The 21734-nt window shown below is 44.8% G+C and overlaps 3 protein-coding genes across 4 annotated transcripts; 1 reads left to right on the forward strand and 2 right to left on the reverse strand.

Annotated features, from left to right (window-relative positions):
- Positions 1-8472: 8472 nt before the first annotated feature.
- On the reverse strand, positions 8473-13699 carry LOC128719844 (ubiquitin carboxyl-terminal hydrolase 20). The gene is made up of 6 exons (XM_053813482.1): positions 13634-13699; positions 10798-13034; positions 10446-10716; positions 10035-10364; positions 9281-9944; positions 8473-9158 (listed from the first exon to the last, which is right to left on the reverse strand). Exons 1-6 carry the CDS (start codon positions 13697-13699, stop codon positions 8473-8475), a joined length of 4254 nt encoding a protein of 1417 aa, XP_053669457.1.
- A 1831-nt stretch (positions 13700-15530) lies between these two features.
- LOC128707826 (PHAF1 protein CG7083) lies at positions 15531-18156 on the forward strand. Of its 2 annotated transcripts, XM_053802785.1 has the most exons (6): positions 15531-15600; positions 16607-16689; positions 16765-17372; positions 17441-17674; positions 17763-17999; positions 18051-18156. In XM_053802785.1, exons 1-6 carry the CDS (start codon positions 15531-15533, stop codon positions 18154-18156), a joined length of 1338 nt encoding a protein of 445 aa, XP_053658760.1. The 2 variants fall into 2 exon arrangements, with proteins under 2 accessions (XP_053658760.1, XP_053658759.1); XM_053802784.1 differs by having other exon boundaries at positions 17763-18156.
- A 1395-nt stretch (positions 18157-19551) lies between these two features.
- LOC128707991 (NADH dehydrogenase [ubiquinone] 1 alpha subcomplex assembly factor 3) lies at positions 19552-20188 on the reverse strand. The gene is made up of 2 exons (XM_053802947.1): positions 20130-20188; positions 19552-20062 (listed from the first exon to the last, which is right to left on the reverse strand). The coding sequence occupies exons 1-2, from the start codon at positions 20186-20188 to the stop codon at positions 19552-19554; spliced, it is 570 nt and encodes a 189-aa protein (XP_053658922.1).
- Between the last annotated feature and the right edge of the window lie 1546 nt (positions 20189-21734).

Raw genomic sequence — 21734 nt, forward strand, 5'->3', positions numbered from 1 at the left:
GCGAACAGCTCGGTTAATGTTCATTGAGGCGTCGTCTAAAAAAAACAGATCTCCATTACACAACCTTCACCAATGACACGATCACGCCCTTGGATTTCATGAGAATTTCAAGGTACAGAAACCTTCTACAAATCAGTTGTGAATATCCAATCGAATGAAAATGAGATCATCAGACTGCAACCATAATATGATACAGTAAGAACCTTTTCTTTTTTAAGCAAATATTTTAAACGAATCCGACAAATGCGTCAACGAGGTCACTGTTTGTGATCAAAACTCCATGTTTTTTTTTTTCACCGCCAAGAAGCATTAACAAGAACCACTCGAGAAATGCTGAAACAAAATGCAAACCACCGCAAGCCAATTCCTACTGTAAATAAACATCTCCAAATTGCTTGATTGACCGACCAAGGACAGCAAGACAGCAAGATCTTGCCCCAACGATCACCCGGTTTAACTAAATGTTTCTTCCTGACTTGGCGAAATTGCGGACAGGATTTTGTGTGTGTGTGTCATTCTTTTGTCGCCCTCGGGGCTGTACGGAAAGTGACGCGCAAAGAAAGCTACGGTCCCATTCTGTTCACTATTTATCAGCCGAGACAGCAATACAGTACATTACGACGGACGAAAGAGGGACTGCTACGGTGTGTCTAAAAATATCGTAAAGTCACGTTCGACGCGTGGTTCGAAGAGACAATAGCCCTGCTAAATTTACTATTTTACTCCGCATTGTAATTTGTTCGACAGCCACCAGAAAAAAAAAAAACCGTACGATCAAGTGATCAACTGCTTCGGGGCATCTTTTCTGGCGCACGGTCGGGACGGAAATAGCACGGGACGAGCAAGCATTTTGTTTTGTTTTTGCTCCCAAATTTACGTTCTGGGAGTGATCTAACATTTTGCCGAAACGGGTCGCTACAAATTGCAACAAACGATAGTAGGTTGCCACAGGCATGCTGAACGGCCACTGGGCATTACGAAAGATGGGAACAATTTTGACACACCTCCAAGTGAAGCTTGTGTGTTTCTCTGCTGATCAATCACAGTGGGGACAATATTCTTCAGCTAAGCTTGCGTAGTTCTTGTATGGGTTTTGACACTTCTAGGAAAATTCTTCAAAAAAATACTCCTTTGCGTTCGTCGAACATAACAGTAGCTCAGAGGTTTCGAATCAAACAAAACATTCTGGAATCAATTCTGAGTGTGAAATAAGACTAATAGTTTCTCAGATATCGTCTAAAGATTTGAGCTGCCCAACCTAAGTTATCGTACACCTCAATAAACTTATGCTTCCCAACAAGTAAAGACACTTACCGCCAATGGAATTCTCAATGCGTGGCCTCATCCTTCGGGAGTTTGGCGATAGACCGTTGAGGGACGATGATTTGCTCGAGTGCGACCCGGCCGACGATGGAACTGACGGTGTCAGCAGACTGTAGTGCTCGAAGGCGCTAAAATGTTGACCCCTGGAAGCAGGAAATAAAGCAAAGCAGTAAAAGGTAAATACATAAATCAAGAGAAATCCAGTGCAACCTACCATAGGAAGGTGAGAAAACGAAACATATAATGTTTGGGGAACTAATTTACAAAGCATCGCTAATGAAATGACTCTTTCATGGGGCCAAGGTACGGCGCAATTTATATCAAAAAGGCTACAGCAAAATAGGACTGGAACACAACTCTTGAGTAAAACAAGTTGTGAAGTTATGAAGCCACTGTTACAAACATTGCTATTCTACGAAAGAGTTTATACTCCGGTTTTAATACATCTCTTTATAATTGACACTCTTTCTAATGTTTTGAAAGAGTTTACATGGCACATTTTCCTGTTGGGAACAAGTGCTCAAAATACTCCCATATTGTGAACGGGTAGCAAACTTCAACAAAGAGAAACCGTTGCGCGTCCTTTCATTGCAAAGTTAATGTAAGCAACAAGGTTACACCGCAAAAGAAAATGGCTTCCGTTTGTTCTAATTTAAACGAGGGACAAAAATATGGGTCGTCATGGCTGGAAGATGTCCCCTCCCCTGGGGGAGGGCGGCTTCATTTAAGGAAAGTGGCGTTGCAAAACAACGCCGGAAATGGTTCGGCCAAGCTGCTGCAAAGAATGTATCTTTCTACCCAGAGGCATTTATGAAAATGCCAGTGCATATTGATTTATGGTTCGGAAATTGGATGAAATATTGTATTGAACGGTGCGGTTCCGTGCAGGCACACTAAAAATAGAGCAGAATGATTGAGTTCACAGTTGCAAAGAATGGACTCTAAAAGGGGGAAAACCACATTGGACACGCCATTGTTCGACTTGGAATCGATGAATATAGCTTCGAAGGCCCGGTACAGTGCGTTGCACAGGCCCCGTTCTGTTGGATACAAGAAACACCCACTGACAGACGCTCTCGACACACACACACAAGTATAATAATGCCTTGCCTTGAATCCATTCAGGACGATTTCGAGTTGCCGGACAGAGGTTGAACCTATTAAACAGGATTGTTTCTGCACTTTGCTATACATTCAGGCGTGAAGTGCTTTTGATGACGAACACTAAACTAAGCCCCTGAGCCTGACCTGTCGCCGTTGGAACAAAACTTCCTATCACAAACGCTCACAAACTTGGTCGGAAAAGTCTCACACAGCACGACAACTTCGTCTGTACCACCTGCAACAACAGTACGGCGTCACTGAGTGTATTTACTCTCAGCATTAGCATTAGCTTTAGCGATTCAAACACTTTTGTGACAACTCTAGCGTACGAAGTCTCGCTTCCTATGCTTATTCCCCGATTTTAAGCTCGCTTCCTGTCGATTTCCATTCATTCATGCGCCATCACACTTTGCGGGTCAACCATAAAACACCAGGCGACTCCACCGCCACAGCACACAGCAACTCGTCCTTTAAACACGCTGTTTTACTCCTTTTCGAGTCAATCGATAGCAGAACGCATCTGGCAGCAGAAATGAGGTTGCACCTAGCGTCACGGATTGAACACAATCGACACATTCGCGAAAAACGGCTGCCAACACAACTGAGGGTAAAAGTGTACGGAGCACCAACGAATTCAATTCGACCTCTTCGCACAAACGCAAGGAGAGTAGCAACCGTCCAATATATGATACACTAATCGTGTAATGTGGAATCGAAGGGGGAGAGGGGGGGTGATTAAGGGAGTGGAAAAAGTATGACTCAAAGAGGGAAACCTACTCAACCGATGTGCTCTCGCTTGTTTTAGGTTTGTTGAACAGATGAGAGGGAGAGAGAGAGAGAGAGAATGGTTGATTTTCCCTTACTCGCTGTCATCTTCTATCGCAATGTTTATCATTTGCTTTCATTTTCTCTGCCTTTTCCCGTAATCTAACATTCTCTTTCTAATCCATAAAAGCGCTCTCAGTTATTGGAAGGTGAACCCAAACAAGAGAGATAATAAAAAAAAACAAGTCTGTGAACTACTGAACCATAGATCGATCTCAGTGTGGTTGATACAGTGTTGCTGATATTTATATGATCTCCACAAATGTGAAAGGACGGCTAGTCACAAATCAAACGAACGATTAAGTTATAAGCGTTTTTAATAATTTTATCAACATTTTTAATGTTAATTTACACTTAATCAATTTTTTTAACAACTTTTTTTGAAAATTAAAAAAAAATTAGTAACAGAAAAGTAATGATTTTTTTGGAAATTTATATCAATCTCGTTACTACTCGGCTACAATATTATTTGTATACTTTTTGTTTGTACAGACTTTTTGTTTCAACATTAAACTAGTTATACAAGAATATTTGAACACTCATTGCATATTGCAAAATTCATATCAAGTGTTTATTATTGGTAAGCTTCTAAAGTGTACCACCACTGTGAACGATTCGGGCACTAACAGTGAAAAAAAAGAAAAACACCCACTATCGTGTAAAATCGATTCGTAGCACGGACCGCAACCGCCGTTTCGGTACAACTCTAACCCAAACAAAGAGTGACCAGCAAGGTAATGAATGAAAGAAGCTCAAACGCATCAAAAATGAGATCAAACGAGAGCAGTCGCAGAGTTGGGTTGAGAAAATATCGCTCGCCTAATACTCTGGTCATCTCACAAATGGTCTTTTTTACAACACTTTTTTTTTGCACATGAATCCGGAAAAAAGTGGAAAACGACTTTCACCGTTTGTGGGCATTTTGGTGGGGCGGATGCGTAGGTGGATGGATCTCATGTGTCTCAGTCAGCGTTGTTTGGTTCATTTTGGTTTTCCTATTTCTTTCTGCAATATTATGCGATGTTTTATTTTAGACGGCTCGTGAATAACATGCGTTGTGTTGGAGCGTATTTTGACGATGCTCTTTGAACCTTTCAACAGGTGATTAAAATGCCGTTTTATTGCAGTTTACCGTAATTTTAGCGTTCATAAATAACACCAACATTTGGGTTGTGGGGAATGATATTTTTCTTGGAGATTCATAATTGTGCCTCGTACACGCTAAAAATTTGTGATGAAACCACAACTCCTATGTCTTGACAGAGTGGTGTCATTGCAGAAAGTCGGTGCAGTATGCAAAAAAAAGCTTTCTCACATTTATGCAAAGAAGTATAACTAGCTTCATCAGTCAAAACGTGACCGCAGCAATCTGTCTACACACCCCTGTTTTAGGTCATTGAACGACAAGTCTGGACCAGTTTTTGAGGGACGCGTGAACGGCGCTCCCTGACGGCGGCGAACCAGGCAGACCCGAGGGTTGACAGAAAGGTCAGCCGCTGACATACTTCCCGACGCTTCCACTGGCTATGGCAACGAAGAAACGGGGAGAAACCACGATTGCGGGGAGTGTACATCAGGGGGTCTCGAAATTTTGTGCACAAAATCCACAACGGGATGTCGCTTGCCGAGTGACACCGGCCGACAGACAGATTGCTTCAAACGGACACAAACTAAGCAGGCAGATTTAATCAATTTGACCATGGGCTGCATTTAAGGAAGGAACGGTTGAATAATTTTTTGGAAAGGCCATTTGTTACATTTGGCATATTCCGTAGGTTTTTTTTATTAGTTGCTGCACCTCGTTGGTAATAAAGTGAAAGCTGTGCGAGTGTGTATCCATGACAACCAATAGCGTAAATATTAGGAAGTTATCATTTTTTAGCGTACGACGACACTTCTCCAAGGAATGGAAGGAAGTAAAACGGATTGTCTAGTAGAAAAGATAATTGGAAAGATTTTTGCTGTTGTTTCACGTGTATGCTTCAACTTCAGCCTTCTCGACGCATACTTGCCTGAGGAGCATATTGGCGTCAAGTGCGTAATTAATACAGCCGGTTCCAACTGGCTTGATGAATAACCTTCAGCAATCGATTGTATTGATAACTCGTACCAATGGACGAGGCAAATATGTTTGTTGGATCAAAGATATCGCCCAAATTTGTCCGTGTGGTGAGCAAATGGCGATTAATTAAACAATTTGCAAAACGATGCGTGTTTTATCCGCAAGTGCGTGCATTGGCTCAGACTCGGGAATATCTAAGCACACACACAACAAAAGCACGCATATTCCAACACCAACACACCAAGAACGGCGGAAACGGTAAATTTACATGCAGCGTAGCAAACACGTTCTCGGTCGCACGAACGGCCTCCAACGACCTCGAGCACCATCCAGAAAGATGTGGAAGAAATGGCTGGAAGTGGAATAATAATAAGACGGGGATCGCGCGTATTATGTGGCACGTCATCCATCTTGCGTTGCTTCCAAAAGTTCGCCGGGAATCGAAACAACTTCCTACTGCTTCTACGTTTACAACAAGAAGCCGGCATTTAAGAACCTACCTGTTGGCCGCTAAAGATGATAAGATATGTACGCAGCGACACACTTCCGAAATCAGCAAAGCAACCGTGATGGGCTTTTTGGCGACGTCACAAAACGCGAATCATTTTGGAGTGAAGTTGGGCCAATTTGCACTGAATTTCCGACACCGGACCGCGTAGCTTTGCCGGTTTTATTCGCAGAGGTTTCCTGCAACTGCACCTTGCTGTTCGGTTGCAAACTGCATCCGTACCGAACCAGAAGATGATTCACTACACAATCACTTAAAACCGGAAGTAATTAGCAACGCCTAGCGAGTTAGCCTCGGGTTTTGCCACACTATGGAGACGTGCAACAGCAACCAACACCGAACCACTACCACGGAAAATGCGTACGAGGCGAGACCGTGCCACTGCTAAGCAGAACCTCCGGCTGCGACGGACGACAACTTCAATGTGTGAGGCGCTGGTCTAGTGAGGTTGATGCGGGAACAGCAGCTGTCAAATGGGATGGAGCAAATGTCAAAAGATGTTTGTTTATGGGGGTGCATTTTTGCATCAATTCTAATTTGTGATGGCATTTTTTTCAAAATTATAACTGTCTGTAAAAAAACCCCTAGCAGGCTAATGATTTCCAGATTAATCATATTGTTTTCATGTCCAGCTCTTCCTAAAACATTCTAAAATTTGTAGAAGCGTGACTACGTGACTTGAGCCATGCAGCGTGGTGTGCGAAACGTGCTCCTATTTCTAGCTCGGATGTAGGGCAACATGATGAATATGGAAGCGAAAAAGAGAGGCAAGAAATGGTCCCGGTATCGCCGAAACGTATGAAAGGTGTTCTTAACCGTTTTAACGAAACAAATTTGTGTTATATTCATCCAAAAGCACCATTCTAATCTTACTGAGCTGATTTCGGCAAATGACATGAAAAACATCCATTAAAATTACATTTCTGGGCTATGGTTAATCTACTCACTGTTGTTGATAGTAAATATAACCTTCAAAAGCTTATTATTAAGCACATAACTGTCCTTTGCCGTACTCCAACAAGTGCCATTAATTGATAATTTGAAGTGCACATGTGGACCAATCTAATCAAATCGGCCACCAATGTGTTGGCAAACCTTGAGCCAATGGTTAAACATTTTCTTTTACAGTTATATTGCATTACAAAATTTAAAAAAATGCAATTCTTTGATAGCATTTTATTGTACTCCCGATACCGGTGCTCGACAATTCGGAAAAATAACGATAACACGCACCAGCGTTTTAAGTTTTCTTTGGAATTGGTAAACTTTGTAGTTGTTTTATTCATATTTCAATAAGTGCATGCGATTGGAACCCAAAACGCTACAGCATTAACACGGCTCTCAGCCGGCAGCAAATTGCCTCTTATCCCATTTATTCGTAGCACGAATTTGCTGCACTAACCACGTACGTACTATTCGATCATGAAACGCGTGCCTTTAGCTTAAACTCTACACTATACGGCTATACCTCAACCATAGATTTACAGAAATACCATCCCAGAAATGCGTATCACTTCCTAGCGCTCAATCACCCGGATAAGAACTTACAAACGTGACTCTTAACGTGCCGCCGATGTTGAAGTAGAACATTCGAACCCGTTTTTGCAAAAAGAAGTTTTAAATCACAAGTTTTAACTAATAGAACATCTAAACCTTAATGGTTCCTTTTCTTGGCATCGAATTTTCGATCTAATCCACTACACGCAGTTCGTTTGATGCTTTACGCACTTTCTACCACCTACCACGTACCACATTCGAAACGGGTGGGAAGGGTTTTTTTTCTTCAGAAATTCCCTTCCACCAAACACAATCGCCAGTCGACTTCGTGGCTCAGAAGGAAAAAAGTTACGGTTTACGATAATTGGTTCAATATTTGCTTCAATTCTCATCAACTTCTGATTAAATGGTGTGCTATCCAGGTGTATTATTGTTAAGGTGTGTGCACTACTAATTGCTTTTGTAAATTTTCTGCGATTGCATCTGATGGGTTTCATCCTATTTTTGGTTTCAATATTGTCTCCCATACAAGAAATGATCTTCGCACACGGGTTCTTGGTCCACGAGGGCTTACCTAACAAACCCCTTTAGATTGGACCTCACAAAAACAGAACACAACAAACGAGACAGAACACGTGGAGATAGTAAAAAACAAAACGGGTAATATAACTAACTTATTGCCAAACAAACAGTGCACAGCTACGAAACTATTGTGCATACACGCGTATGCTTGCGTAGTTTGAAAAGTTCATTTTAAACATAATCCCTTGTCTAACAATCGTCCAACGAACATAAATGGTTGTTTAAATAAATATCAGTATGAAAACAAATCCCTCTCTGTTTACTTATCAGCTTAAGCACCATCCATAAGGGAGCCCCCAAATACGTTTCAAGTAAAACGGTTAATCTAACAATCGTAAAGACGGAGGGCAGTATAAGATGAGCGAATAAAATGGAATCATTACACGATACGCAAACACCACAGGGACATTCGGCTTCCACCAGATCACCTAGAACCAAGAACTGGAAATGAATCGTAAAAAGTAACACCTCATTCGTCTACTAACAAGAAATGCAAATCCTTTCCTCCCTCCCAGTTCCACCTTTCTTCGCTTCATCGTAGCGAGGGAAAGCGGAAACGACGCAACCGTTCTCATTTGACACCTTCGCCATCGCCCGCGACATGCTCACCGACGCCATTAATGGTTAGCGGTATCACCGAAGCACCGTCCTCGATGCTACCATCATCCCCGTCGGCCATCGTCCCATTGCGCCCACGCCCCCCACTGCTACCTGTCTTGCGACCGGCTAACTTTTTCATGTACTTCATCTTTAGCTTCCGTCGACCGAAAGAAACTCCACCGGCAATCCTCTCTGTCACCGATGCTGTTAGTGCGTCGGAAACAGTCTGGGCCTGATGGCGATGATGTGATCCCTTTTGGCGGGATGACATTTTGGCACTGGAAGTTGTCGATGGCAACGAACTGCTGCCAGTTTTACTGTCATTGTCGTCTTGAAGAAATTCATTTGACTCGTGCAAGCTTGTACTGTTGGTTCCCGTGTGATCCAGAGCGTGCGGTTGTGACAGTGATAGTAGTGACGTGCTTTCGTCCACAGTAGTTTTGCTCCCATCGGCAGGGATCGGGGCCGTATCGGTCGACTGTCCGGTGAACGTTGGAACAGAGGAGGAGCTGGCCATGGAACGAACTCCATTCACACCCGTAGAGGAACCCAACATCGTATGAAAGGATAACGACTCTGTCCGCGTAATTGTCGGATTAACGTCATTCATACTGTCGCCTCCATTGGAGTAATCGTTTGATGAACTTTGATATTTGCCTAAAATATAAAGTAAGGACATATTAGAATTGCAAACAACACCAGCACGAATGAATAAAGTCGCTGTATTGGACGAGTTTAATTTTGTTTTTGATTGTTACATTTCATCCTCCTTTTCTTACCTTCCGGGCCAAAGAAACCGTTCGCCTTCATCATGCTAACCCTATGTCGTCGATCCTTTTTGGTGCCTATTTCCAGATGTTCTACACCGTGTACGGCGACCGAAACAGCGGCCGTCGCCGGGTTTCCTGAACAATCGCCATTCATCATCGCCGCGGGTATTGTATCCGACTTACCACTGCTCACTGTGTGCTGCTTTCGTTTGAAACCCGTTGGAGGTGGTTCCGATGCTGTAGTTGATTTCACGCCAGGTTCATGACGCCGCAACGCGGTCGCACCAGACTTTGGGTGTGATTTCCGCTTTGAACCGTGAGCATTTCCGGCTGTTCCGGACGAGAAAGGGAATGTTTGCTGCTTTGTGGCGCTATGTCCATTATTCTCATCAGCCATTTCACCATCGCTGCTGTCCTCATCATGGTACGCATCTGTATCCTCAAACGAGACGCTTTTCTGGGGCCGAGGACTTGTGATTCCTGCACTGGATGTGGCCACTGTGCTCGATAACACTGAATGGTGCGGCTGTTGTTGTGGTGGTGGTGGCGGCGGTTCAGTGATGGTCACTTCAATTGCAGAATCTTGATCCGTTTGTTTGGGAACGGCGCTCGTTCGTGAATCCGTTGTTGAATATCCTTGTTCCGATACATCCATGGATTCTGAGACCTGCTCCTGAAGAAGATAACACACCACAAAATACGTGATAAAATACCTTTCTTAGTTGCCATTTCCAACACCTTCTGCATCGGTTGGTTATAATACCTTTGGTAGCTGTTGTTGCTGCCTTGCTTGTTCTTCCTGTTGTGAAGCGGCCTGATGCGATGCCGGTGGAGGAACCGGATTGCCCTGTAACACAATTTCCGGACCACCGCCATATATACCGTGGAAAAAGTGCCACAGGTTAGCATTGATCTGCGCATAGTCCGAGAATGGACGAACACTTCGAAGCGGCACACTAGTGTCACCCTGTATGGCGATTGACTTGTTTTGGATCGGTCCCGGATCATCGGTAGTAAGACCACGGGCAAACAGCTGCCATTGCCGGAACCACGCCATGGATATCGCGTAGATGGTCGTCGGTGTATCGTTGAACTGAAAAAAAGGAGAGAACCAACGTAGAAAAAAAAACAAATCAGCCAGTTTACAAGAATTTTCTCCTTCATAATACCATACCTGAAAATCGTCATTGTATGCTGTGAATGTTTCAAGCTCGTAATGTTGCCTCCGGGACAGCGTTTCGGCAGCCTTCTTACAGATGTGACACGGGAAAATGTGATTGCACACCGGTCCACCGCCAAATTTTTTGTACAAAAAGTCCCACAGGGCCTGCGGGAATGGCACGACCAGCTTGGAGAAGTGCGACGCCTTGTTCGGTGGAAAAGCACCGTGCGGACAAAGTAACGTCCAGTTGTCAATTGGTCCCGGTTCAGCGAACGTGTTGAAACTATCAAAACGATAAATAAAACCGGGATAAATAATTCCATGAGATCCCTCGCAGGAAGCTGGTTGGCTGATCGATACATACCGGTGAAGCCAGTTGCGCGATACGTAAAATCGAATATCGGATGCGTGTTCTTGCATGGTCAGTAAATTGCTCGCTTGGGCACGCACCGTGGCCATCTTCGAGTTGTTTTTCCGATAGAACAGCACATACGCTTCACAACCCTGCACGTGTTCCGGCGTAACCTGCGTGACGAGTTGATCGTCAAACTCGAACCACTTCCCGGTTGGATCGTGTTTCGCGAAGCTTGTATAGTGTCCACCACCCACCGTGCCGTGGTGACAGATGACCGCACACAGATCGTACGTGGTCACTTCCGAGCGACAATCTTTGTGCAGGTACGGTCTCATATCGAGACCGTACAGTGGGAAAAGCACCGGGCTGGAAATTTTCGAGCTGTACGACAGGTCGTGCCGGAACCGCTTCAAATGCACGCAAAGCATCTCCGGCAGGGCAAGCACGCGCGAGTACTTTACACCATTGCGCAGTTTGTTGCATCGTTCGCAGCTGTACATGTTGTCACCCTTCAGTTCATCCGCACTGAAGAACGCTGCCATACAATCGTGCAGTGTAACGGCCGGTCCCCAGAACCACGAACGTACCCAGCTCCAGAAGGGTGAGTTCCAGAACCACCAAAGCCAACTATCTCCATTCACTGGATAGACGGCATCCGAGCACGTAATGCCACTGCTCGAGCTACCACTCGTGCCACCACTCGGTCCCGCTCCCATACCACTACCGCTCGACCCACTACCCCCACTACCAACCGAAACGGATGAAACACCCGAACCTGAACCAGACGATCCCATGCCTTGGTGGGTTTGATGCAGCACCGCCAGATGGTCCTTGCCAGGGATCGGTAATGAAAGATCTTGGAATGTTTCCTCACGCGTCGACACACGATCGCACGTGAGACATTGCACCGACGACAGCAGCTTGCCATCGAAAATATCACTAATGATCGACCGTTGGGGCAACTTGTCCTTTGTTGTTCCACCGTCCGAAGGATCACCGCTACCACCTCCACCACCGGCACCAATTCCCGCGTTGCCCACAGCTCCAATGGTGATACTAGCGGTTGAAACGCTACTCGCGTTCGAACGATTGCTCCCTACTGGCGACTGTTGCCGGATGGAACTGGTATGAATCCGTGCTGCTGCTGCCATTCTTTGGTTTACTTGACCATCTACGGCCGTTCCGGGTGGACTCGGCGAACGCGATGACAGCTTACGGAAACGTTTGTTGCTGGTAGATAGCTTGGTCGGGGACAGTTGATCATCGGACAGGCTCGATCGTTCCGATACACCACTGTCACACGTTTCGTACTCTCCCTCGGATTGCGAAGGCGACGGTGACGAACAGGGCGAAGGATGCCCATCAGAATGCTCATCGATCTCATCCACCGTTTCTCGCGAAAGCACATCCGGCGGTGGAGGAGCAGTAACTTCCTTCAGCTCCTCGTGCAACTGATCCATAAAGCATCGCAAAAACTCCTGCGTGTCGTGCTGCTGGTACCCACGGAACATTGGATGTACGATCCGTATGCCGCACAGTATGCCACTCGGTATGACATACCGTCGGTTCTTGCACCACATTTCTCGGATCAGTTTGTGGTAATGTTTCGCCAACCCAGGTTTCGTGACGGCCGGATTCGTACCGCCAAGCAGATCCGTCTCGAGAATAGCGCCACAGTCGAGGAAGTATCCCGTCAGCGGTGGACTGTTGCTTAGGGCTTGCAGGGCCGCATTCATGTAGCATGTGTTGGCCAGGTTTTGCAACCCAACCAATCCGTTCCACTTGCCGTGCCGTTCGAAATCATCCTCTTCGCCGCTACTATCACAGGAATCACCAGTCGTGGTGCCACCGTAACCGGACGTTGCTGTCGCACCCGATACTAGCTTGTCCGCGTGCACGATCAACTTATCATTGTTAACGGACGAATAGCGACTAGTATCGCTCGAATCGTTGCTTACAACGGACGTTCGCCGATGGTGGTAGTGGTGATGGTGTTGTTGTTGCTGGTGCTGCTGTTGCTGTTGGTGTGGATGTGGTTGCTTTGTGAGGAACAATTCGGATTCGCACAGATAACACCAGACACGCTGGGAAGAGAGGTTCATATGGATGCAGTGCGTGCGGTTCGATTGGAAGTGGATTGTACTGTGGTCTTTGTACTGTTCCGAGCATCCAATATGGAGACAGTTCTTTTGCAAACATATCCATAGATTTGGTCCATTGGTTTCGCAATCCGTACATGATTCATCCTAAAATTAAAACAGGAAATCATATTAGACAGGGGTTGATGTACATGACCTATATTTAATTTACAAGTGTTTGTGATGTGATTTTGCATAAACTTCCTATTACATTCATAAGCCACAAGTTAGGAGCGTTTTGTCTAATTGAAGGCTAAAAACTTACAATCACAAAAAAACAAGCACAAGACAATCCGCGCACAGGCAAATGAATAACGACGACCACCATTGTACAAAAGGCAATGAATCGTCAAATTAGTAATGCACAAAGGAGCACATGAATCGAGCCTGTTTTGCATATTTTTTGTGCTAATCTACCAATGAAGCTCCTCAACATGACCCTTCAAAGGCGACTGAGCACAGGATAAACACCACATTGCGACACTTATTTCCTGCACGAAATCCGATAAAAACAGACTTCGTTTTGCCTTATTGAATTTTTTTTTATTAAAAAAGTTGTTTTGAATCAACCCGAGATGGGGGTTCAGCTAGCATTTTTCATCCAAGTAGGACTTCTTTGTTTATATCGAAACGACAACAAAAACGATCTCTTGACACAAGTCGCTGCAAAATTATAGCCGTGCATAAGGGTGGGGATCGTAACATACCTTTTTCAGCTTGCACAACTCCACCAGCGAGAGCTGCACGATGTTGTGCAGGTGAGCGCATTTCATCGCTGCAGTTTTGGGGCCACGCTGGTGAGCCCTTGCAATGCTCGTTGCAGTATCCGAAGGTACCAAGAGTACCGCACCGTCTTTAGCGTCTCTGTACGAGGTTCAGCATGCGAACGTTCACAAGCGAAGACAGATGAATAATTCTTCCTGTCGACCGACCACTTAATGCACACCTTGTTTTAAACGCTGTCGCTGATTATTAGCACCGTTTCATCCGGACGGTCTTGGTTTAGTGCCTTGCGGTTGAAGGTATCAGGTGGGCCCGGAGCTGGTGCTCTGGTCGACTCGGTTCAAACGTATCGGCTTATGTAATGCAGCTGGTGGTCCTACTACTTTCTTCTACTACGTGTACGCACGGTGCACGAGTCACGATATATGCGATCCTGCGGAGGAGGTGGACTTACGAAACATAACATAACACGGTGCAGCATTGATAGAACATTATTCACGACGTATGGAGACAGAGTGCGGCAGCACTTGATGGATTTCTTCGCCTGCCAATTTGCCTTCTTTCGGTTGCTAATCTCGTTTCACGTGCAAACGCAATTAGAATAGGTTTATCGAGTCCCAATATATGGCGATGATGTTGTCTGTTTTATCGGATCTAGTGGGGTCGGCTATTTCTCAAGCTCACAGAAGCACACAAAAAACAGCCACGATGGGATTATCGCGCTCGTATCTCTGCGGGATTTTTGGATACCACCTTGATGATACGAACGAATCAGCCTAGGGAAAAATTCTGATACGATCGATTTTGATACGCACCGAATATTTTTAAAACGCGAACAACTTTCCTATGAGTCTTTATGGTGGTATTTACTAGTCTTTTCGTTTTCGAAAAGAAGCTCGCTGAGGAATGTGACGTTTGCAGCTCACCTAGCTGACGGCGATGTTTACGTTGTCGACGATCGTGTTTGCCGTATCAGCGGTGACGATTGGTGCTGAGCAAGAAGTTAAAAGCACAAACAAAACTCAAATCACTGTCTTTAAACTCCGATCAATATGTGCCATCATCGATCGGTTGTCGATGGGGCGGTCTGCATGCACTTTTTGCTGCGAAATGCTTGAAATTTATTGCGCAAACAGACTGCTACTGCTGTTCTTCAAGTGGGGGAGGTCTTGTTGAAGCACTTGGACACTACATTCACGGGCTCAGTTCTGCTCGGATGCGTTAGGCTACAGAAAGGACACTAGAATCACTCAAAGAGACCACATGAATATGGTAGACTATCAAGCTGACCGTGCAAAATTGGTAAATTATGATGAGATACACTTTTACACCAATCCCTTCTGCACCATTTTCTTCGTTGACAATTCGCTCACTGACAGATGCACCACGATGCCCAACGCGCATTTCTGACAGGCATACGTTGTTGCGAGACCAACGGGCGGTTTGTATCATACCGGATAAAATATTCTTTTATGTTTATATTTCAGTTCTATGGTACTCTGACAAAAGAATAGTATTCCCTCATTTCACGTCATCATCAACATTAAATCGAATATAAAATAGGTGCAACATCCTGCAATCCTTTTGGGGATGCTATACACACCTTGGCCCAGCAGAAAACGTCGATTCACAACCCAAACGTCAGTTGGTGATGCTTTCAGTTGGTGATTGGCTTGTCACATCGTTCCAGCCTGAACCGAACTGCGCACGAGACCTTGTTTGAGTGTGTAGCATTAAAAACAAAGAAAACTGCGTAAAAGAGTTACGAAGTGTGAAAAAATCCGTTTTGCTGTGTTTTCTTCGTGCCAGTCGTGAAAAGAATAGTGTTTTCTACTTCTACAATCTGTTGTTTTGCTGTTTACTTACATCCCTCACAGTACGATGCTCGATCTGGAAGTTACTCCTGAGCGTTCGCTCGGTTCGACCACCGAGAATTGGGAATTTGTTCTCGGTAAGCACCCCCCCAAAGCAACAGAACTCCCTGCATCTGAGCGAATGATGAAACCCAAAATTGTGTGTGTGTGTGCGGACGGGTGTGTGATACAAACTCAATTCGTTTTGTGGATTGCAAATGTTGTTTGCATTGTTTGGTCAGCCGTTCTTGCATTATGAATAATTTGATTTTCCCGATACGTGCGAGTTATCAAATGGACAACAAAGAGAAAAAATAAAATGAAATGTCCTCCAATAAACCAGATGCGATATGAAAGACCTCACCTCCTTACGCAGCTTTTGTTGACACCAAAAGCGTAGTACACCATCCATTTTGCGATCCACTCTCCTCCGTCCCAAGGAGAGTGACCTTGGGAAGGGAAGGCGAACAGCAAAAATATTCAACTGCGTCCCCAAATTGACCCATTCGATCATTCGCGAAAGTAAAACCATTTGCTTCGCAGTTCGCATTTTCCCATTTTTCCATCCGTATGCGTATACCCACAGCGTATTCGAATGCGATTCCTTTTGTTGTGTGTTGTTTCTTCTTTTACTTAGTAGGCTGTTGTTGGGTTGGGACATGTCGTATGTGTGTGTGTATGAGTGGGGGGAAGAGTGGTGTGATCGCGCGTGTGTATGCTGAAAAAGCTCCCTCCTACACTGTGTGAAAGCGCGTCATACGCATCCATCAGATGGAACCGTTTCGGGTGTAGTGGTGAAACATGCACGTTGAATGTGTTGCTTCACACCAACACTAGGAAATGGAATCAGCTGACAGTATGTTTGAGATTGCGTGATGAACACAAGAAGCAAAATAAACAACACAGCTGCGCGATATCGCGTTAGCTAGTTTTTTTTGTATTCTCAGTTTTTTCATCTTGTTTTCTGTTTGTTTCATCGCGGAAGTCCATTCTTATCGGGTTTAAGTATAAATGAAGGATGTTTGCCTTCTATGCGCTTAGAATATTTTTGAATTAATTATTATTAAGTGGAGAATTTAATTTTACTACGATTCTTACTTTCAGGAATGCATTTTTCTCAAGCAGTTGCCATCATACAGTCTCAAGTAGGAATAATAAAGGGTGTACAGGTGCTTTATTCCGATACGGTAAGTGCTGTGCTGTGCTTGATCTATCGCCTGATCACAATTAACACACAATTGTACTGCTTTCCGGTTTTTTAGAATCCGCTCAACGTAGACATAATCATAAATATGCCGCAGGATGGTATCCGTCTAATATTCGACCCGGTACAGCAGCGGCTGAAGACGATCGAGGTGTTTAACATGAAGCTGGTCAAGCTAAAGTACTGCTCAATGCCGTTCAACTCGCCGGAAGTTGTGCCATCGATCGAGGAGATCGAACATTCGTTCGGTGCCACACATCCGGGTGTGTACGATGCCGCCAAGCAGCTGTTTGCGTTACACTTCCGAGGGTTGAGCTTTTATTTCCCGGTCGACAGCAAGCTGCAGCCCGGTTATGCGCACGGACTTGGTTCGCTGCATTTTCCCAGCGGTGAATCACCGGTCGTTTCCAAAATGGCCATCTACTCGGGGGTGAACGTGATCGACAGTCGTCCGCCGCCACTTCCGCTCTCCTGCTACCATCAGCAGCTATACCTCGAGGCGACAACCGTGCTGCGCAGTGCACACGGCACGCGCGGGCTCCGGTTGCAGCTGTACACCGAAGGATCGATCCGAACGCTGGAACCAAGGAAACAGTGCCTAACGCGGGAAATTCTGTTCGGCGACAGTTGCCAGGATGTGGCGAGCAATCTTGGTGCACCGTCGAGGTATGCGAGTTGGGATTTTTGACGGCACAATTTTCCAAATACGCTTCCTAACGCTCGTTTAATTTTAGGGTATTTTTCAAAAGCGAAGATAAAATGAAAATCCATTCCCCGAGCGCCCACCGACGTGTTCAGTCGAAGCGGAGTGACTTCTTCTTCAACTACTTTACCCTCGGCATCGACGTGCTGTTCGATGCGCGCACGCACAAAACGAAGAAAATCATCATGCACACGAATTTCCCGGGCCATTACAATTTCAACATGTACCATCGGTGCGAGTTTCAGCTGGAGCTGGCAGCGGACAAGTAAGTGGGCATGTTACAGTTAACTAGCTTTTGGCTTATCGTGCATATGTGTGTGTGTTCTAATGGATTGTTTGGGTGCACTTTTTAGAGTCACTGAAGATGCCCCACTGGATGCACCTGTTACGATAACGGCCTACACCAAGTGGGACTCAATAGCGTCCCGGTTAGCACCAGCCGAACGGCCAGTAGTGTTGCATCGCGTCGGTTCGACCAATACGGCGAACGTGTTCGGTTCGACGTTCAGCTACGGGTACCAGGATATCATTTTCGAGGTGATGCCAAACAATTATATCGCCTCGGTAACGCTCTACCAACCGGCCACCCCGTTCCATGTGGCCGATTGGAACACCACCACCATCACGGGGCACATCGGTAGCAGCAGTAGCGCCGGCAGCAGCACAGCACCCAGCAGTAGCAGCGGTCGTAATGTTTTGCTGCATGATGCCAAGCCAAATCAGGCCAACATTCGCATCACCGCATGACCGATGTCGAGCCGAAGCGGTGAAAGAAAACCCGGTGGCGACCACCGATAAACTGGCCTGTAAGTTGTTGTTCACCGTTTTATCATACATCGGCTTTAGAATCGCCACCGACCATTCAGCATGGCATCACCTCTCGCTCTCACGCTCATCCCTTATAGTACGAGTAAGAACAAAAAAAAAAACATGGAACTTAAAAAGGCGAATTCAATCGAAAGCACCAGATTATGGGCATAATATTAATAACGTGTATTTAAATCACCCTTCATTATTGCATCGCATAATCCCTCCCACTGCATCCGCTGTAATCACTAAGTAAATGCTCCTCTCTTCCTTTTTGGGGTTATTGTTTTTCGTTACCCTCGTGGTGGGTTGAAAGGAAAGTGGGATCACAGTGAAGAGTGATCAATTGCTTCCTAATTATTCTTTTCTCCCTCTTTGTCATTGTTTTTGGTTAATTATTTTTTTTCTAAATGCATATACAAATATAGATATATATATATATATATATATATAAAGGTTAGGATACATCAGAACGAATGCAATGAAGAAGTTTCAAGCGGTTTTTGTTCGTTACACCTGCGCTGCAACTGTGTCATGATGCGTTGCTTGTATTCAATTAGGGAAAGGGACGGGGGGGTATCTGTTGTAGGTCGTGAACGCGTGCGTTTGTTTTACACGAGTCTTACACCTAGGTAGAATGTACGAGCGGATCTAGTTGATTACTAATTCCAATTTATCGAATAGCTTTAAGACCCGTTGCTGCATAACAAAAACAACCACAACAACAAAAAAAGTTAAAAAGAAAACTGGAAAAAACATAAGCTAAGGGGTGATAAAGCATGTAAAAATGGCAGACAAAAACAGCAAAAAAACGAGGAATCAAAACAAAAAAAAAACATCAACTATACTACCAAAAATGTACGTAAACAGTGTAAAAACAACGTTTCTAGTGCTGTGTAAGACGGAAGCAAAGAAAGAGTACAATACCTAGGCTGGCACCGCAGATTGCTTCTTCATGATTAAGCCATCGTCGGTAGTACAGTGCGGTTAAAGCCGTCCTGTAAAAGGTACATGGGTGCGAAACATTAGAAACGAATACAAAAAACACCGAACCGCCGGAAAGCGATAATTGTGATTTAAAATATCTTTTTATGAATGTGTAAGAAGATACCATAAAAACATTAAAAAAGAAAGAAAATAAAAAATAGATTTATTATAAGTAAGGACTCTTAAATACGGGGTTGTTGTTTTGTTTTGTTCTGTGATACGAAAACTAATGGATACAAGAATGCATTATGTGGTCTCTACGCTGGAAATGGTACTATCTTTATTATGTACAGAAACACGTGCATGCACTTTCCCATCCTTGAGTGTTTGGCCCTAACAGGGAATAACCTATTTGTCCGTTAGCTCAAACGATGGGCTAATCGACATCTGTTTGCGCATTAAATCATCCTCATTTAAACGCATCGTCATCGGAGGGATGAGTGCCGCGCCAACGACACGATTCTCTGCGTTAAGGAAATTAAACGTCGAACAGGCCTGCTCTGTGCCGAGCACTTCCACATTAATCTTGTAGCGCTTCATGAAGTCGATGATCTTTTTGGAAAACGAGGGCGTTATCGTATTATCGCCAATTCCCACCACGAGCACGTCAATTTTCGGCTCAATCGCACAGAACAAACTTAACGATTGGTCGTTTATGTCCTCGTGACTTTCAACGTTCCACGATAGCACCGTGCGGGAGAAGATGGCCATCGGACCGATCACTACCATATCGTTGTTAAGCCGGAACCCAAACTGGCTGTAGGAGTTGATCATGAGCCCGGCATCTGCCTCCTTGTTCAGGATCGTTACCGATGTTTTGCCATCGCCTTCATATGTTGACCGGCGTGCCAGTGATGTGCTATTCCAAAGTACAGAGATCATTACATAAACCACTTCGGTACACTTTGTTCTTTTCGTCCACTTACCAGATATTTCTTCGCAACGATTGATGAGCAATTCTGCCCAGTCCCTGAAGGACGTTCATGGTTGGAATAGTATTTTAAGCAAGTACTATTGAACAAAACGCACCGTACACGATTGTGTTGATTTAGGAAATGTTTACAAATTGTTGTGGACTGTCAATGTAAAGTCAGCTGATGTTTTTATTCTCGAATTGTCATTGTGTTGGGTTTGGAAGGAATATTTCAATGTAAAAACCACACATTATGGCTATTTTACTACACAAATTGATTCCATAATTTTAGTGGACTTGTGCCTAGCTAAGTTTTTTTTTGCCAGGTGAAAAAAGGCTGAATAAAAACTAAAATTTCATTTGAATCTGACAGCTCGTTTTGACAACTTGCGGCTTCAAATTCGAATCGTTGTGTGCGTGTGTATGCGGTCAAAAGAGTACGCGTGCAAGAAAGCAGAGTAGGTAGCAGCGCATATAGGTGTTTTTCTACGTTTTTCCTGGCAAATACCGCTTCTTTCTGCCTGGTCGTCACCGTTTGCACGTTTGCCCTGAAAAGAAAAACGAACGCGTGTGATGTTAGTGAAACTTAGGCAGTGTAGTTCGGTACACGGCTAGTGCTTTGCTGTCGTGCTACCAAAATGACAAATCGATTGCAAGTGCGTGTGTGCTGGAAAAACGAAGTGAATACACCAGCACTTAACTGTTCCAAGTAAAGTAGTAGTAAATCATACGACTCGGTGCAGTGCGGCAAAGTAAAAGCAGCCTACTATTGTTTATTTCTTCATCTTGAAACCCGAGTAAAACCCGTGTGTAAAACAGGTGCTCCCAACTGGTGTAAGCATCCGGGAAAAGGGGCGCTCGAAGAGCGATAAACATTGATTTTATTGCACACCATATTCGGAACGAGTGAAAGGACGTGAAAACGTGAACGCCATCGATCATGGGCCTCATTCACAAAATCCGATTGATGGTTGGTTGAGTGTGATGTGTCGTGGGCAACGAAAAGGTCGGTGCTCCAGAAAAGCTCGAACGGCGTTTTCCATTGCTGCCCCCGGAGAGTTCTTCGTTTTCTCGCCCCGGTGGAAGATGGTTAATGAATGTGGCATGCTTCCGGGCTCCCGGGAAGAGGCAATGTGGGTCAGATGAGTTGTAAAAGTAGGGCTTAGGGAACGACGGGGGTAGTTGAAGGTGAAAAACGTGTACAAACGTGGAAAACACCAATGAGAAAGGCGATGCAGACGAAACGACATCTCTTTTAATGTTGCTGATAAAAGATTGTAATAAAAAAACGATGACAGGTGCATGAGCAGCAAGCAACAGAAGTGGCGTATATGACATTAGGAAGTCAAGCAACATAAGATAAGACTCCCGTTTACTAGTGCATGCGATTGGTGAGAGTGATTTGTTTGATAGTGGATGCTGATAGTGGATGACTTCCTTCCTCTGTAGTAATACATATCTATATTGGCGACGCCTACTATTACCATCAAGCGCCTATCGCCTATACGTCCTGTTCTTGGCAGCAAAGTAGCACAGCATTGCTTTCATTAACGTTTCCAGGCAGGCCGTGGTCGTGTGGAGTGGAATTAATCGGTGCAAACCGCTCTCTTTCACGACA

The sequence above is a fragment of the Anopheles marshallii genome, chromosome 2 (genome assembly GCF_943734725.1).
Source record: "Anopheles marshallii chromosome 2, idAnoMarsDA_429_01, whole genome shotgun sequence".
In the NCBI taxonomy this organism is placed as follows: Eukaryota; Metazoa; Arthropoda; class Insecta; order Diptera; family Culicidae; genus Anopheles; species Anopheles marshallii.

Bases quoted from the DNA above. Each gene is read 5' to 3' on its own strand.
- LOC128719844 (XM_053813482.1), bottom strand. From the start codon at position 13,699: ATGAAATGCGCTCACCTGCACAACATCGTGCAGCTCTCGCTGGTGGAG. The intron at 10,717-10,797 runs GTATGTATCGAT...TCGTTTTGATAG, and splicing joins TCGCGCAACTGGCTTCACCG to TTTCAACACGTTCGCTGAAC. The intron at 9,945-10,034 runs GTATTATAACCA...TATCTTCTTCAG, and splicing joins AGCAACAACAGCTACCAAAG to GAGCAGGTCTCAGAATCCAT.
- LOC128707826 (XM_053802784.1), top strand. From the start codon at position 15,531: ATGCTCGATCTGGAAGTTACTCCTGAGCGTTCGCTCGGTTCGACCACC. The intron at 16,690-16,764 runs GTAAGTGCTGTG...CCGGTTTTTTAG, and splicing joins AGGTGCTTTATTCCGATACG to AATCCGCTCAACGTAGACAT. The intron at 17,675-17,762 runs GTAAGTGGGCAT...TGCACTTTTTAG, and splicing joins CTGGAGCTGGCAGCGGACAA to AGTCACTGAAGATGCCCCAC.
- LOC128707991 (XM_053802947.1), bottom strand. From the start codon at position 20,188: ATGAACGTCCTTCAGGGACTGGGCAGAATTGCTCATCAATCGTTGCGA. The intron at 20,063-20,129 runs GTAAGTGGACGA...ACTTTGGAATAG, and splicing joins TCGTTGCGAAGAAATATCTG to CACATCACTGGCACGCCGGT.